At 37.5% G+C, this 15332-nt stretch overlaps 1 protein-coding gene across 1 annotated transcript in view; it reads left to right on the top strand.

Annotated features, from left to right (window-relative positions):
- Positions 1-15332, top strand: part of CAMKMT (calmodulin-lysine N-methyltransferase) — a 416282-nt gene that overhangs the window by 9897 nt on the left and 391053 nt on the right. The window contains exons 2-3 of the mRNA XM_068984795.1: positions 4685-4857; positions 15216-15280. Of these exons, the coding sequence (XP_068840896.1) occupies positions 4685-4857; positions 15216-15280 (238 nt within the window). The remainder of the gene's footprint in view (positions 1-4684; positions 4858-15215; positions 15281-15332) is intronic.

The following is a 15332-nucleotide window of genomic DNA, read 5'->3' as shown; positions in this document are numbered from 1 at the left end:
TGGACTTGGAGTTTTATTTGCGGTAAAATATTTATTTATGCATTTAATTTTTAAAATTGTTTAGGACTATTTAGACTTTCAGTTTCTGCTTGTGTCACTTTTGGTTAGTTGTACTTTTCCAGGAATTTGTCCATTTCATCTAAATTTTCAAAGTTAGTCTTCATAATATTCCTTTGCATTTTTTAATGCCTATAGGATCTACAGTGATCTCCTTATGTCATTGAAATTTATACCTTCTTTCTTTTTTCCTTAATAGCTTCATCAGGGGTTTATCAGTTTTATTAATCTCTGCAGAGAACCATCCCTTGATGTTGTTAATCCCCCCTGCTTTGTTTGTTTTCTGCTTTATTAGCTTTTACTCTTCTGAGGACTTAATTTGTTCTTTTTTGAGTTTTTGCAGTGGATACTTACTGATTTTTAGCTTTTCCATACATTTCCTTCTTAGTATGGATTTAGCTACATTTCCTGTTTTGATATGTATTCTTATTATTCAGTTCAAAATGGTTTCTAATTTCCATTGTGTGTTTTTTGATTCATAGATTATTTAGAAGTCTATTGCTTAACTTCCAAGTATATTTAGTTTTAGATATCTTTTTAGTTATATTTAATTTGTTTATGACTATTAGAGTGCTTTATATATTAAAAAAACTTTAAGGAAATGTCAGATATATGCAAAATTGGAAATAATACTTTAATAGCCATTCAGGTATCTATCAGTTCAGTTCAATCACTCAGTTGTGTCTGACTCCTTGTGACCCCGTGGCCTGCAGCAAGCCAAGCTTCCCTGTCCATCACCAACTCCCAGAGTTTACTCAAACTCATGACCATTGAGTCGGTGATGCCATCCAACCATCTCACCCTCTGTCATCCCAGTCTCCTCCCGCCTTCAATCTTTCCTAGCATCAGGCTCTTTTCCAATGAGTCAGTTTTTTCACATCAGGTGGCCAAAGTATTGGAGTTTCAGCTTCAACATCAGTCCTTCCAATGAATATTCAGGACTGATCTCCTTTAGGATGGACTGGTTGGATCTCCTTGCAGTCCAAGGGACTCTCAAGAGTCTTCTCCAACACCACAGTTCAAAAGCATCAATTCTTCAGCACTCAGCTTTCTTTATAGACCAACTCTCACATCCATACATGACTACTGGAAAAACCATAGCTTTGACTAGATGGACATTTGTTGGCAAAGTAGTGTCTTTGCGTTTTAATATGCTGTCTAGGTTGGTCATAACTTTTCTTCCAAGGAGCAAGCGTCTTTTAATTTCATGGCTGCAATCACCATCTGCAGTGATTTTGGAGCCAAAAAAAAAAAAAAAAAGTTTGTCACTGTTTCCCTTGTTTCCCCATCTATTTGCCATGAAGTGATGGGACCTGATGCCATGATCTTAGTTTTCTGAATGTTGAGTTTTAAGCCAGCTTTTTCATTCTCCTCTTTCACTTTCATCAAGAGGCTCTTTAATTCTTTGCTTTCTGCCCTAAGAGTGGTGTCATCTGCATGTCTGAGGTTACTGATACTTCTCCTGGCAGTCTTGATTCCAGCTTGTGCTTCCTCCAGCCCAGCATTTCTCATAATGTACTCTGCATGGAAGTTAAATAAGCAGGGTGACAATATACAGCCTTGATGTACTCCTTTCATAATTTGGAACCAGTCTGTTGTTCCATGTCCAGTTCTAACTGTTGCTTCTTGACCTGCATACAGATTTCTCAGAAGGCAGGTCAGGTGGTCTGATATGCCCATCTCTTTAAGAATTTTCCACAGTTTGTTGTGATCCACACAGTCAAAGACTTTGGCATAGTCTAAAGCAGAAGTAGGTGATTTTTTGGAACTCTCTTGCTTTTTCAGTGACCCAACGGATGTTGGCAATTTGATCTCTGCTTCCTCTGCCTTTTCTAAATCCAGCTTGAACATCTGGAAGTTCATAGTTCATGTACTGTTGAAGCCTGGCTTGGAGATTTTTGAGTATTACTTTGCTAGCATGTGAAATGAGTGCAATTCTGTGGTAGTTTGAGCATTCTTTGGCATTGTCTTTCTTTGGGATTGGAGTGAAAACTGACCTTTTCCAGTCCTGTGGCCACTGCTGAGTTTTCCAAATTTGTTGGCATATTGAGTGCAGTACTTTCACAGCATCATCATTTAGGATTTGAAATAGCTCAACTGGAATTCCATCACCTCCACTAGCTTTGTTTGTAGTGATGCTTCCAAAGGCCCACTTGACTTCACATTCCAGGATGTCTGGCTCTAGGTGAGTGATCACACCATCATGATTATCTGGGTCGTGAAGATCTTTTTTGTACAGTTCTTCTATGTATTCTTGTCACCTCTTCTTAATGTCTTCTGCTTCTGTTAGGTCCAGACCATTTCTGTCCTTTATTGAGTCCATCTTTGCATGAAATGTTTCCTTGATATCTCTTATTTTCTTGAAGAAATCTCTAGTCTTTCCCATTCTATTGTTTTCCTCTATTTCTTTGCATTGATTACTGAGGAAGGCTTCTATAAGCTTCAATTATTTTTAACTCTGGAGTACTTCAATTCATTTCTAATCTCTCATTATGCAACTCTCACCAGATTATTTTGAAGTGAATCTCAGATAACTGAGATACCATTTTCAGATAACAACTGAGATAACAGATAATCTCAGATAACATTTTTCTATAACTATTTCAGTATGTACTTATACAAGATAACATTAAAAAATAATTGCAATGCCAAATCCTATGCAGAATAATTCTTTGATGATCTGGTCAGTTTCCAAATTTTCTCCATTGTATCCTAATTTTTTTTACAGTTTAATTTTTTTCAAAACAGGATCCAAATTAAATTCCAAATATTGTTATTGTTGATATGTTTAAGTCTTTTTAATCTATTAATAAATATTCCCTTGACGTGTCTCTTTTCCAGCCCTTGTTGTCTATTTTAGAAGAAACTGGGTGTTTTGTAGACTTTCCCATAACTTGAATTTTGCTAATTGCACTTGATCAGTGAGTTCCTCTACCCCTGCATTTCCTATTTCCCATTAGAGATTTGATGAAACTCAGATTTGATATTTTTTGTTTTGTTTAGTTGGTCAAGATAATGGTGGTGTGAAATTTCATCAGTAATCACAGGGACGTGTGGTCATTTCTTTATCATGATTACCTTGATTCACGAATTCATGAGGGAGTTGAAAATGGTGATGTTCTGTTGTTCTTTCTTCATTTAGTACTTGGGCTATTCATTTAAAGAAAAACTTCCCCTCTTCCATTTGGATACTCTCAGTTACAGTTTATATAGGAAAAACAGACAAATACTTGATTCTTTCTCTTCAATTACTAGTTTTCAAAATAATTTGGTTCTTTGCATTCTTCAGTGGTCAGCAGTGAGGCACATAAAAATTACCATTATGAACTAATGTGTTTCAGTTTAGGTACATTTATTTTCTGTGTTAATATTCACAGTATCCCATCTTTGGCCAATGGACCCTTTTCCTATTGTCTCTTGAATCCTTTTGATATAACCCCTAATTCTGTAAGGCTTTCTTGTCTTCTTGTGTGCATGATGTTCCAGGCTTATCTTGTATAATTCCTGCCATTCTTCCTCAGCTTGCCTGCCTTATCTTAATTCCTCGTGTGTTTACTCGCTCAGTCATGTCTGACTGTTTGCAACCCCATGGACTATAGCCCACTAGGCTCCTCTGTCCATGGGGATTCTCCAGGCAAGAAAGAATGCTGAGTGGGTTGCCATGCTCTCCTCCAGGGGATCTTCCCAATGCAGGGATTGAACCCAGGTCTCTCGCATTGCAGACAGATTCTTTACTATCGGAACCACCAGGGAAGCATCTTGGTTCCTTAACCAGGGATTATTAAACCCATGCCCTTGGCAGTGAAAGCTGGGAGTCCCAGCCACTGGACTACTAGGGAATTCCCCTTACTTTGTTTTAATAAAAATTGTCATTTAGAGACAGCAGTATGTGCGTTAAGTGAGTTCATTGCTGCTAGTTTGGGCATTGGTTTTAGACCTTTTCAGTGGTCGGATGTAGGTAATACACTGTATAGTTTTAAAAAATGAAATACATCATTAATTTGTATTATACTTCATTCAGATCCAGAGCTACAGTGTTTTTGCTTAACCTCATTAGTCTTAACAGCTGTATTACCTTTCTCTCTTACTTAAGAACCCAGTTTTCAATGACACCAACAAAATTACTTACTTGATTTATCTTAACACACACATACCAGCTTAGAATAACATACTGCTCCTGTCTAGGTATATACACGTGTGCACACACACACACACACACACACACACACAGGCTCAGAATAACATACCTGCTCCTGACTAGGTAGTATGCTTTGAAATTCAACTTTTACCCCCTAATTCTACACACTGTTGAAGATACTGCTTGTCTTCTCAGACCTTCCTTTTGGAATTGAATGTCTCACAAGAAGAGTGGTCACAAAAGCCAGACTCTTCTCACTAGATTTACCTTGTGAGATATTAGACTGGTAGATCTTCAGTATCGTCCTTGTTCTCTGATGCCTTTGAGTAGTGTTTTAAAATGTTTTCTGCATCTTTTCTAGTTGTTTTCAGTAAGACTTTGATCTGAATTATCTGCCATTATCAGAAATGAAAGTCCCCTTACTTCTTAAACATTGAACGTTGTATTTATATAATATTTGTGACCACAATATTTGGTTTTATTTCAAAGGTTCTGAAACAAAAACAACTGGATGACTGTCTACGACATATATCTGTAAGAAGATTTGAATCATTTAATCTGTTTTCAGTAACAGAAGTCAAAAAAAGGGAAACTGAAGAGGAAGCTGGTGCCTGGGTCCAATATACAAGCATCTTCTATCCTGAATACAGTATTTTCATAAGGTAAACATCATTTCAGTTAAGATTTTTTTTAAAGCATTTTTCTCTTGTAAAAGAAAAACAGTCTACTAAGAATCGAATTGTTCATTCTATTGAATTTGCAAGCAGTCTTTATCGGAATTTAGGTTTTATAACTTTGTGTTTGGAAATATTGCTTTAACTGGGTCTTGCTATGTTCTCAGAACTAAAGAAAAAAACATTCCAAGTAATATATTGGCATTTGGAGATAAAATTCAAAGCAAAGAGTTCATTTAACCGTTCTCTCATAACATTTGATATGAAAAAAAGCCAAGTTCTTCTTGAGGCTGAAAGTGAAAACAGACTTTTTCCAAACTACTCTTCAAGTAGTAGTTATTTGAAAAATCAAGCTTTGGTATTTTTCCTATTCATATTTTTTCACTTTCAGAAGAATCTTAAAAATAGGAGGAGAAAATTCAGCTGAAAACAGTGATATTGTGAAAAGCATACACACTGTTCTGGTTTTAAAAATCATTAGAAAAGAGTGAAGAGAGTTAAGATGCCATTTTTACAGAATTAATTTTTCTCTCACAGTTACAGTCTAGCATGTTGCAACATTACTTCAGGTGTTTGATTTTTATAAAATCTGCCTTTTTTGACAAGATTACACATTTTGAAAGGAAGGGAGAAGCACATTTACAGTAATTGTAGAAAGAGCAAAAAGCATTTTTAGTGGAAATATGTCTGAATACAGTTTAGGTGAGTTTAGGAATAATTTTAAGAAAAATGTTTTCACAAAGGATGTCTATTTATAGTATATGTTTCTTGAACTATTTTAGTTTAAGATATCTAAGCTTTGAAAGATACCGTAACAGCTAAATATTTAGGATTTGGATAAAATTGATTAGGGTGGTCAGGGAAGTACAGCTAGGATCTGGATTCATAATACTGCTTTACTGAAAACTCTAAACAGGGATAAAAACTTTGGGGTTCGTGTACATACACTGTGAAAGTCTAATTAGAATACCTCAATTACCTGGCATTTGTGATGGAGGCGATTAGCTTAGTCCTCGATTAGGAAGGAAAGAAAAGTGTATTAAATACTTACTGTATGCCAGGTATAGCATAATTAAACAATTGGAAGATAGAGTCTGTAAGGATATTAAAGAGAAGGAGAAACAGTAAGGTATAAAGCTGTAAAACTTATCTCTGCCTCCACCGTGATAAGAGGCAGTAAGTGTGAACTGTGCCAAGAATAACCTCCTGACATCTTCAAGGCCCTGGTAAGACTTAGCCAGAGAAAATGTGAATTCTTCTGTTCTTAGGAGCTTTCAAAATAAGACATTGTTCTCCACTTGGAGAACACTTGGTGGAGATGACCTTGATGTAGAAGCAAGACTCTTCTCCAGCAGTGTGGCTCTTTGTGATATAACCGTTTTTGAAAGAATAAATATTTCTATGTAAATATTACACTAAATCCTATAGAAAGATTCTTTATAGAAAGAAGACAGATGGCTGAGCTAGAAGTTTGGCACAATGGTTGCCAAGATTTTTTCTCTTTTTTTCAAACTAGCTGGTATCTCTCCACATCAGTAAACATATAGAATTCTAGAGCTGAATTATGATCTTAGAATAAAAATATATAATCATAGCAACATTAATAATGGCTGACAGTTGAGTGCCGGGCCTCGTGACAAGCACTTTTGTGAGTGGTTTATATGTACTAGCTTGTTTAATTCACACAGCGTCTTATGGGTAAATGCTGTTTTTATCTTCATTTTACAGAAGAGAATATAAGTAAATTGATTGAGGTCACACAGCCAATAATCGATTGTGACCCTATTCAAACACTGGTGGTCTGATTTCTCACCTGTACTTAAAAAAATTTTGTTTTGAATTAATTACAGACTCTTAGGAAGTTGTAAAAGTATACGAGGAGTTCCGTGGACCCTTCCCTCAGCTATCTCGTCAGTAACATGTTATATAATGATAGTCGCAGCTTGAACTTTTAACTTCTGCACATCCTGCCTCTTGTAAGGCAGTCTTGTATTCATTTTACAGATGAAGGGATTGAGATCTGTCACACATATAATTTCACAAGCAAATCATTGCCATTGCCATCTCCAGGGGGTCTCCCTGACTTAGGAATTGAACCAGGCTCTCCTGCATTGCAGGCAGATTCTTTACCAGCTGAGCCACCAGGGAAGCGCATGTACCCTGTGAGTGTTCAGTAAATAAAAACTTGGGATGGAATGGTTTGCTTATGAAATTATATATGTGACAGATTGTCCTTATACATGTAGGGTATCATAGGTACCCCTTTAAAACTTGGCAAGATTGGCAACTGAGGCAAGTGTGGATACTGAATTTATATTTAAAAAGTACAGTTTTAGTGTTAGTAATATTAACAGCAGGGGTGGCTATTAAAACAGCTTTTGTTCTCTTGTATTTTATTTTGTATTTTAGAAGGAACTTTATGTGTATGTTGTGTTCAGTAGCTAAGTCGTGTCTGACTCTTCGCAGCCCTGTGGCCTGCAGCCTGCAGCCAGGCTTCGCTGTCCTTCACTACTCTGGCGTTTGCTCAGATTCATGTCCATTGAGTCGGTGATGCTAGTTAACCATCTCATCCTCTGCCACCTCCTTCCCCTTTTACCTTCAATCTTTCCCAGTATTGGGATCTTTTCCAATGAGTCAGCTCTTTAAATCAGGTGGCCAAGATACTAGAGCTTCAGCTTCAGCAAATCCTAAAAGATGATGCTGTTAAAAGTGCTGCACTCATTACGTTAGTAAATTTGGAAAACAGCAGTGGCCACAGGACTGGAAAAGGTCGGTTTTCATTCCAATACCAAAGAAAGTGAGAGTATTGTGCCAAAGAATGTTCAAACCATGAGACAGTTGTGCTCATTTCACATGCAGGTAAGGTTGGGGTCAAAATCCTTCTTCAAGCTAGGCTTCAACAGTATGTGAACCGAGAACTTCCAGGTGTACAAGCTCGATTTAGAAAAGGTAGAGGAACCAGAGATCAAATTGCCAGCATTAGTTGGCTTGTCAAGAAAGCAAGGGAATTCCAAAAAAACATCTACTTCTGCTTCATTGACTTTGCAAAAGCCTTTGTCTGTGTGGATCACAACAAACTGCAGAAGGAACTTTATAGCACCTTCAAAGTGTGATGCAGTGTATATAAAAAGTAATTCATTGGGTCATATTTTCATGAAGCTTAAATCACAGATATGGGCCAATTATAATCTAATTTTCTAGATTATTTTAATCTCCAATCATGATTATATAGTTTGCTTGCATATACATATAATCAGAGTTTCAATAAATCAAAATGTTCCCTTGATATTTTTAAATGTTCATATTTTAATCTTCAAATAATGTACAAATCTAGTTTCCTCTAACTAGTAGATGTAAGACTGAAAAAATAAGGCTTTAGCCATTTATTTTTGAAAGAGCTCCAAAGTAAGTTGCATCTAGAATCATGTTTTTTAAACCTTGTCCTTTTGAAAATCTTTGTTCTTATGCAGCCCATTCCACTCTCTGGCTTACTTTTTCTAATTTTGGGGGACCACTTTTTTTTGTAATCAAGGTAAAAAGTAATCATTTTAACCACTTTAAATTGTGCAATTAGTGGTTTTTAGTACATTTACAATGTTGTGGAACCATCACCATGCTCTAATTTCAAAAACTTTTCATCACCATGAAATGAAGCCCCATTCCTATCACTAGTAACTCTCCATCTTACTCCTTCCTCTTCCTCTTGGCAACCACTTATCAACTTTCTATCTATATAGATTTGCCTATTCTGGACATTTTATGTAAGTAGAATCATATGATATATGCCCTTTTATGTTTGGCTTCTTTCACTTAACATAGTGTGTTTTGATTAATCTATGTTAACAGCATATATCAATACTCCATTCCTTTTTTATGGCTGAATAATATTCCAGTGTATGGACAATACCATCCTTTGTCTATCCATTCATCAGTTGATGAACATTTGGGTAATTTCTACTTTTTGGCTATTATGAATAATGCTGCTAAGAGACTTACTTGGTGATCCAGTGGATAAGAATCTGCCTGCCAGTGCAGGGAACTCGGGTTTAGTCAGGGAACTGAGAGCCCACATGATTCAGAGCAACTTAGCCCATGTACCACAACCAATGAGCCCACACTCTACAGCCTGTGAACCACAACTACTGAACCCATATACCCAACTACTGAAGCCCGCATGCCTCCATCCCATGCTCTGTAACAACAGAAGCCACCACAATGAAAAGATTGCCTGCCACAACTAGAGAAAGCTTACGTGCAGCAGTGAAGACCCAGCATAGCCAGAAATAAAATGATTTTTTTTAAAGTAGAGAAAAATAATGCTATGAACATTCATGTAGAAGTTTTTATGTGAATATATAATTTTTAAATTCTCTAAGGTGTGTCCTGAGGGGCAAGATTATATGTGAATATATAACTTTATAAATCTCATAGGTGTGTCCTCAGGGGCAAGATTACTGGGTCATATAGTAATTCTTTTTTTAACTTTTTAAAGAATGGCCAAATTGTTTTCTGCAGTGGCTGTGCCATTTTGCCTACTAGGAATATAAGAGAGTTCTAGTTTCTCCCCATGCATGCAAGCTTCTATGATTTTTCCTGTATTATTATTATTTTTATTATTACCATTCTAGTGTGAAATGATATCTTACTGTTGTTTTGATTTGTAGTCCCCCAGTGACTAAGTGTGTTTTACGTTTTTTCATGTGCTCATTGGCCATTTATATATCTTATTTGCAGAAATGTCTCTTCAAGTCCCTTGCCCATTTTTATTAAAGTTGTTTTTCTCTGTTGTTGAATTGTGAGAGTTCTTTATATATTCTGGATACTTGAACCATATCAGATATGTGATTTGCAAATAATTTGTCTCATCTTGTGGTTTATCTTTCACTTTCTTGATAGTGTCCTTTGGTGTATAGTTTTCAGTTTTGTTCAAGTTCAGTGTATCTATTTTCTTTTTAATTTGTTGTTTGTGTGTTATGGTGCCATATTTAGCCCTCGTTTACTTTTAACCTCTAGTTTCAATCTCTTGTACCTTTATGAGTGAAAGTTGTCCAGTCATGTCTGACTCTTTGAAACCCCATGGACTGTAGCCCACCAGGCTCCTCTGTCCATGGAATTCTCCAGGAAAGAGTACTGGAGCGGGTTGCCATTCCCTTCTCCAGGAGATCTTCCCAAATCAGGGATTGAACCCACGTCTTCTCCATTGCAGGTGGTTTCTTTACCATCTGAGCCACCAGGTAGGCTTCAAATTTTTCTCTGGTAGCTTTTTTTTTTAACTCTTCAAATAATTAATTGCCCTAGTGACTTGCTCCTTATTTCTTACTCCATGGGCCATTCCTGGGAAAAAAATCAAAGGTCCTTAGTTCTAGCATAGCTTTGCTGCTGCTACTGCTAAGTCGCTTCAGTCGTGTCCAACTCTGTGCAACCCCATGGACGGCAGCCCACCAGACTTCCCTGTCCCTGGGATTCTCCAGGCAAGAACACTGGAGTGGAGTGCCATTTCCTTCTCCAGTGCATGAAAGTGAAAAGTGAAAGTGAAGTCAGTTGTGTCCGACTCTTAGTGACCCCATGAACTGCAGCCTGCCAGGCTCCTCTGTCCATGGGATTTTCCAGGCAAGAGTACTGGAGTGGGTTGCTATTGCCTTCTCTAGCATAGCTTTAGGTGCTTGTAAAAAAGGTTGGTTGACTTTCTGAGGAAGAAACTGGCTTCTGGTAAATTTTCTTTCAGCTTTATTGAGATATAATTATACCATTGTGTAAATTTTATATATATACTGTGTTGACTTCAATCACTTATCTATTGCAAAATGATCAGCACAATACTGTTAGCTAATACCCCTATCATGTCACATAATTATCATTTCTTTTTTGTGGTTAAAGACCTAGGAAACAAGTTAAAGCTTTGAAATTTAGGAGAAACATGGAGTGAACTTTTTATATGTTGGCTATGTTAGCAAAAAGTTGTTGTCGTTATATAACATGAATTATCAGTGTAATGGAAAGATTGAAGTTTGAGAAGTTTCCTTCCTTCTTGAGAAGTTGAGAAGTTCCAGTACAGTAGGTATTACTGTCCAACCACATTATCCAAGCAAAACTGTTTACCTGCTTAGGTAAACAGTTGGAAGATTAAGGGTAGACAAGATCTTATAGAGTTGACACTTGAATAAAGTAGATATTATTGTTGTTGTTCAATTGCTAAGTCGTGTCTGACTCTTTGCAATCCTATAGACTATAGCCTGCCAGACTTCTATGTCCATGGAGTTTTTCAGGGTTGCCATTTCTTTTTCCTGGGCATCTTCCTGACCCAGGTCTTGAACCTGCATCTCCTGCGTTAGCAGGCGACTTCTGCACTCCTGAGCCACCAGGGAAGCCTGAATAAAGTAGATGATTCTGAACAAAGAACAATCCTTGGGTTTGGAGCAAAGGAAAGGAAACTTGAAATAATCAAACTGAATATTTACCACACTGTGTCCATGGTAGTTTTCTTACAATTAGCACTAATCTTTATACCATTGAGGACAATGATTGTTGAACTTTTCCTTTCATGAGATGCCATCTTTTAGGGTTTCTCAACTTCATAGATAATTGTTTTTCTTCTTGTAAGTTTTTAGAGGTATGGGATTAGTTCTCCTGTTTCCCTATCCCTGATTTGATTTAATGTCACAGGGTTTACTTTCTGTTCTTGGCTTCAACAAATAAGGATTCTTGGCTTTCTGTTCTTGGCTTTCAAGAAGATGAGTTTTGTGTCACTTTCTGTTTTGAATACTGCCTTTAACTTTTAAACATGTATTTTACCTTAATTATCCCAGTTTCTGATGTTTAGAAATATTTAACTTGTTGCAAAATATATGTACCTTTTTTTTCCACTCTTGTCTCAGATTTCTTTTCAAATGTTTATTTCATCCAGATAGAGAGAGAGAGAGACAAAGTGCATGAGAGAATCTCTTTATTAAAACTAGACCGTAAAGCAATTGCTCTTTTAGGTATTTTAAGGAAATAATCAGAAAAGATCTCAATGCTATTTCTACAAGGATGTTTGTTGAAGTAATATGCATAAAGCGCAATAGTGGGCATAATCTAAAAATCCAACATAAGATGTTGGTTGAACAACTTGTGGTGCAGTTATTTACTGGACTACTTGGCAGCCATTAAAATCATGTTGCAGGAGAATATTTAATAATGTGAGAAACTTTATAATATGTTAAATGAAAAAAGTACAAATTGCAAAATAGTATGGACAATGTGCTCTGCTATTTAATGACAGGTTTGTGAACGTAGCATAAGATTTGAAGGCTATAAACCAAACTATTAACTGTGGTTATCTCTGTATGATAGGATTATGGGCAGTTTTTCCTTGAGGAAGCTATATATTGCTTTGATCTTTAGGAAAAAAAATGTGAGCTCTATACTGTATTGCTGGTTGTTTTAATAGCTTCATCTTGTGTTTTAGATGTTAAATGCTTTGTTCTTTTTTCTCTTGACATGTGTGCTATGGTGTTTTTTCCATGTTAGCGTAAATAACCTCTTCTAGAATCTTGCATCCACAGAGAAGATTCAGAATCTTTGTACCAGTGATGAAAGTTGGATTTGTGGTTGATAGCTTCATTGCCTTAGGTTAGGATACTGTTGAGGCCAATAGTAATTGCAGATAACTTTCTGCACTCTCCCTTCATCACTCTTTGAAAGAACTAGGTCTCTGCGATAGAAATAAAAAGTTTTTCTGGGAAGGGTATTGCAGTTGACATGTATATTCTTACTGTATCTATTAGCTCTCTAGGGCTCCCAGAACAAAACACTGCAGTTTGGCTGGCTTTAACGTGGGTTTATTTGCTCACAGTTTGGAGTCTGGGAGCCTTAGATCTAGGTGTTGCAGGCTTGGTTTCATCCAAGGCCTCCTTGACATTCATGTGGCTGTGCTCTTGCTGCCTCTTCCCATGGTTGTCCTTCTGTGCACATGCCTTGTTGACTCTGTGTGTGCTAATCTCCTTTTTGTGTAAGGACAACAGTCGTTTTGCATTAGGGCCCACCCTAATGACCCAATTTTAACCTGATTACCTCTTTGAAGGCCCTTCTGAGGGGTGGGGGGTGGTTAGGGCTTCAGCATATGAATTTTGAGGGGGCACAGCTCAGTCCATAACAGTGTGCATCGTTCATGATAAGTTTTTGTGACAAAGTAGTGTTGAAGTAAATTTTATTGTGAATCATTAATGCTTATTGTAAACTATTCAGTTCAGTTCAGTTCAGTTCAGTTCAGTCGCTCAGTCGTGTCTGACGCTTTGCGACCCCATGAATCACAGCACGCCAGGTCTCCCTGTCCATCACCAACTCCTGGAGTTCACTCAAACTCATGTCCATTGAGTCGGTGATGCCATCCAGCCATCTCATCTTGTGTCATCCCCTTCTCCTCCTGCCCCCAATCCCTCCTAGCATCAGGGTCTTTTCCAATGAGTCAACTGTTCGCATGAGGTGGCCAAAGTACTGGAGTTTCAGCTTCAGCATCAGTCCTTCCAGTGAACACCCAGGACTGATCTCCTTTAGGATGGACTGGTTGGATGTCCTTGCAGTCCAAGGGACTCTCAAGAGTCTTCTCCAACACCACAGTTCAAAAGCATCAATTCTTCGGTGCTCAGCTTTCTTCAAAGTCCAACTCTCACATCCATACATGACCACTGCAAAAACCATAGCCTTGACTAGACGGACCTTTGTTGGCAAAGTAATATCTCCGCTTTTCAATATGCTGTCTAGGTTGGTTATAACTTTCCTTCCAAGGAGTAAGCGTCTTAATTTCATGGCTGCAGTCACCACCTGCAGTGATTTTGAAGCCCCCCAAAATAAAGTCTGACCCTGTTTCCACTGTTTCCCTATCTATTTCCCATGAAGTGATGGGACCAGATGCCATTATCTTTGTTTTCTGAATGTTGAGCTTTAAGCCAACTTTTTCACTCTCCTCTTTCACTTTCATCAAGAGGCTTTTTAGTTCCTCTTCACTTTCTGCCACAAGGGTGGTGTCATCTGCATATCTGAGGTTATTGATATTTCTCCCGGCAATCTTGATTCCAGCTTGTGCTTCCTCCAGCCCAGTGATTCTCATGATGTACTCTGCATAGAAGTTAAATAAACAGGGTGACAAGATACAGCCTTGACATACTCCTTTTCCTGTCTGGAACCAGTCTGTTGTTCTGTGTCCAGTTCTAACTGTTGCTTCCTGACCTGCATACAGGTTTCTCAAGAGGCAGGTCAGGTGGTCTGGTATTCCCATCTCTTTCAGAATTTTCCACAGTTTATTGTGATCCACACAGTCCAAGGCTTTGGCATCCTAAAGAACTACAGCTGTAAGTTATATAGGGGAGCATGTAGAAGATTGTAGATGTATTAGCAACAGCTTTTTAAAATCACCGCTGGAAAGTTAACTCAGACTCAATGACCTATTGACAGTTGGGTTCATTTGTTTATGAAGAATAGTATCTTTTATAACTATTAGTAAAATAGCAGTTATCAAATATTTAAAGGGCCATCAGGTGAAGAGAGATGAAAAGGAACAGAATTAAGATCAGTGGGCAAGATACAAAACATTTGCTCCCTGACACACAGAACTCCCTATAAATGGAATGTGCAGACTTGAAAGTTGGTTAGTTCTTTGTGACTAAAGTTATGAATTTGTTGGGCCATTAAAGAGGAAATTATGTGTCATGGAGTGTGGTCATGGAGGTCGATTACTTATTTTTAGTTTTAGACTCTCGAAGTGTGGAGTTTTGTTGTCTCTGAAAAGATAAATAATTTATCTCACACATATAATTAAAATAATAAAATAATTATTAGTACTTTAAAATGTAGATTAATCATCAAGAAATGTCATTGCATTAAATATCCCAAAGACTAGTCTGTTCATTTCCTTCTCCCTCTAGTGGGCAGCTGGAGAAGGAAATGGCAACCCACTCTAGTACTCTTGCCTGGAAAATCCCATGGACGGAGGAGCCTGGTAGGCTGCAGTCGATGGGGTCACTAAGAGTCGGACACGACTGAGTGACTCCCCTTTCACTTTTCACTTTCATGCATTGGAGAAGGAAATGGCAACCCACTCCAGTGTTCTTGCCTGGAGAATCCCAGGGACGGGGGAGCCTGGTGGGCTGCCGTCTATGGGGTCGCACAGAGTCGGACATGACTGAAGCGACTTAGCAGCAGCAGCAGCAGCAGCAGCAGCAGCAGCTAGTGGGCAGAAATACTTTAGAAACACAACATGGAAAGGTTTGTTAGTGTTCAATATATCACAATACATGGTCTCAGCTTTAAATAATTAATAAATGTTAATATGTCAGAGTCATTAAAGAAAATGTTTTATTCCTTTCTAGGCATAATAGTGGATCTTTGAATGTTGAAGATGTTCTTACCAGCTTTGACAATACAGGAAATGTCTGTAAGTTATATACTTACTTTATAGAAATAATTTTAGTGTTTTTAAAGTCAAT

Source organism: Capricornis sumatraensis, chromosome 1, assembly GCF_032405125.1.
Source record: "Capricornis sumatraensis isolate serow.1 chromosome 1, serow.2, whole genome shotgun sequence".
Taxonomy (NCBI): domain Eukaryota; kingdom Metazoa; phylum Chordata; class Mammalia; order Artiodactyla; family Bovidae; genus Capricornis; species Capricornis sumatraensis.
Note: the sequence above shows the minus strand (reverse complement) of the source record. Positions and strands in the feature narration are given on the sequence as shown.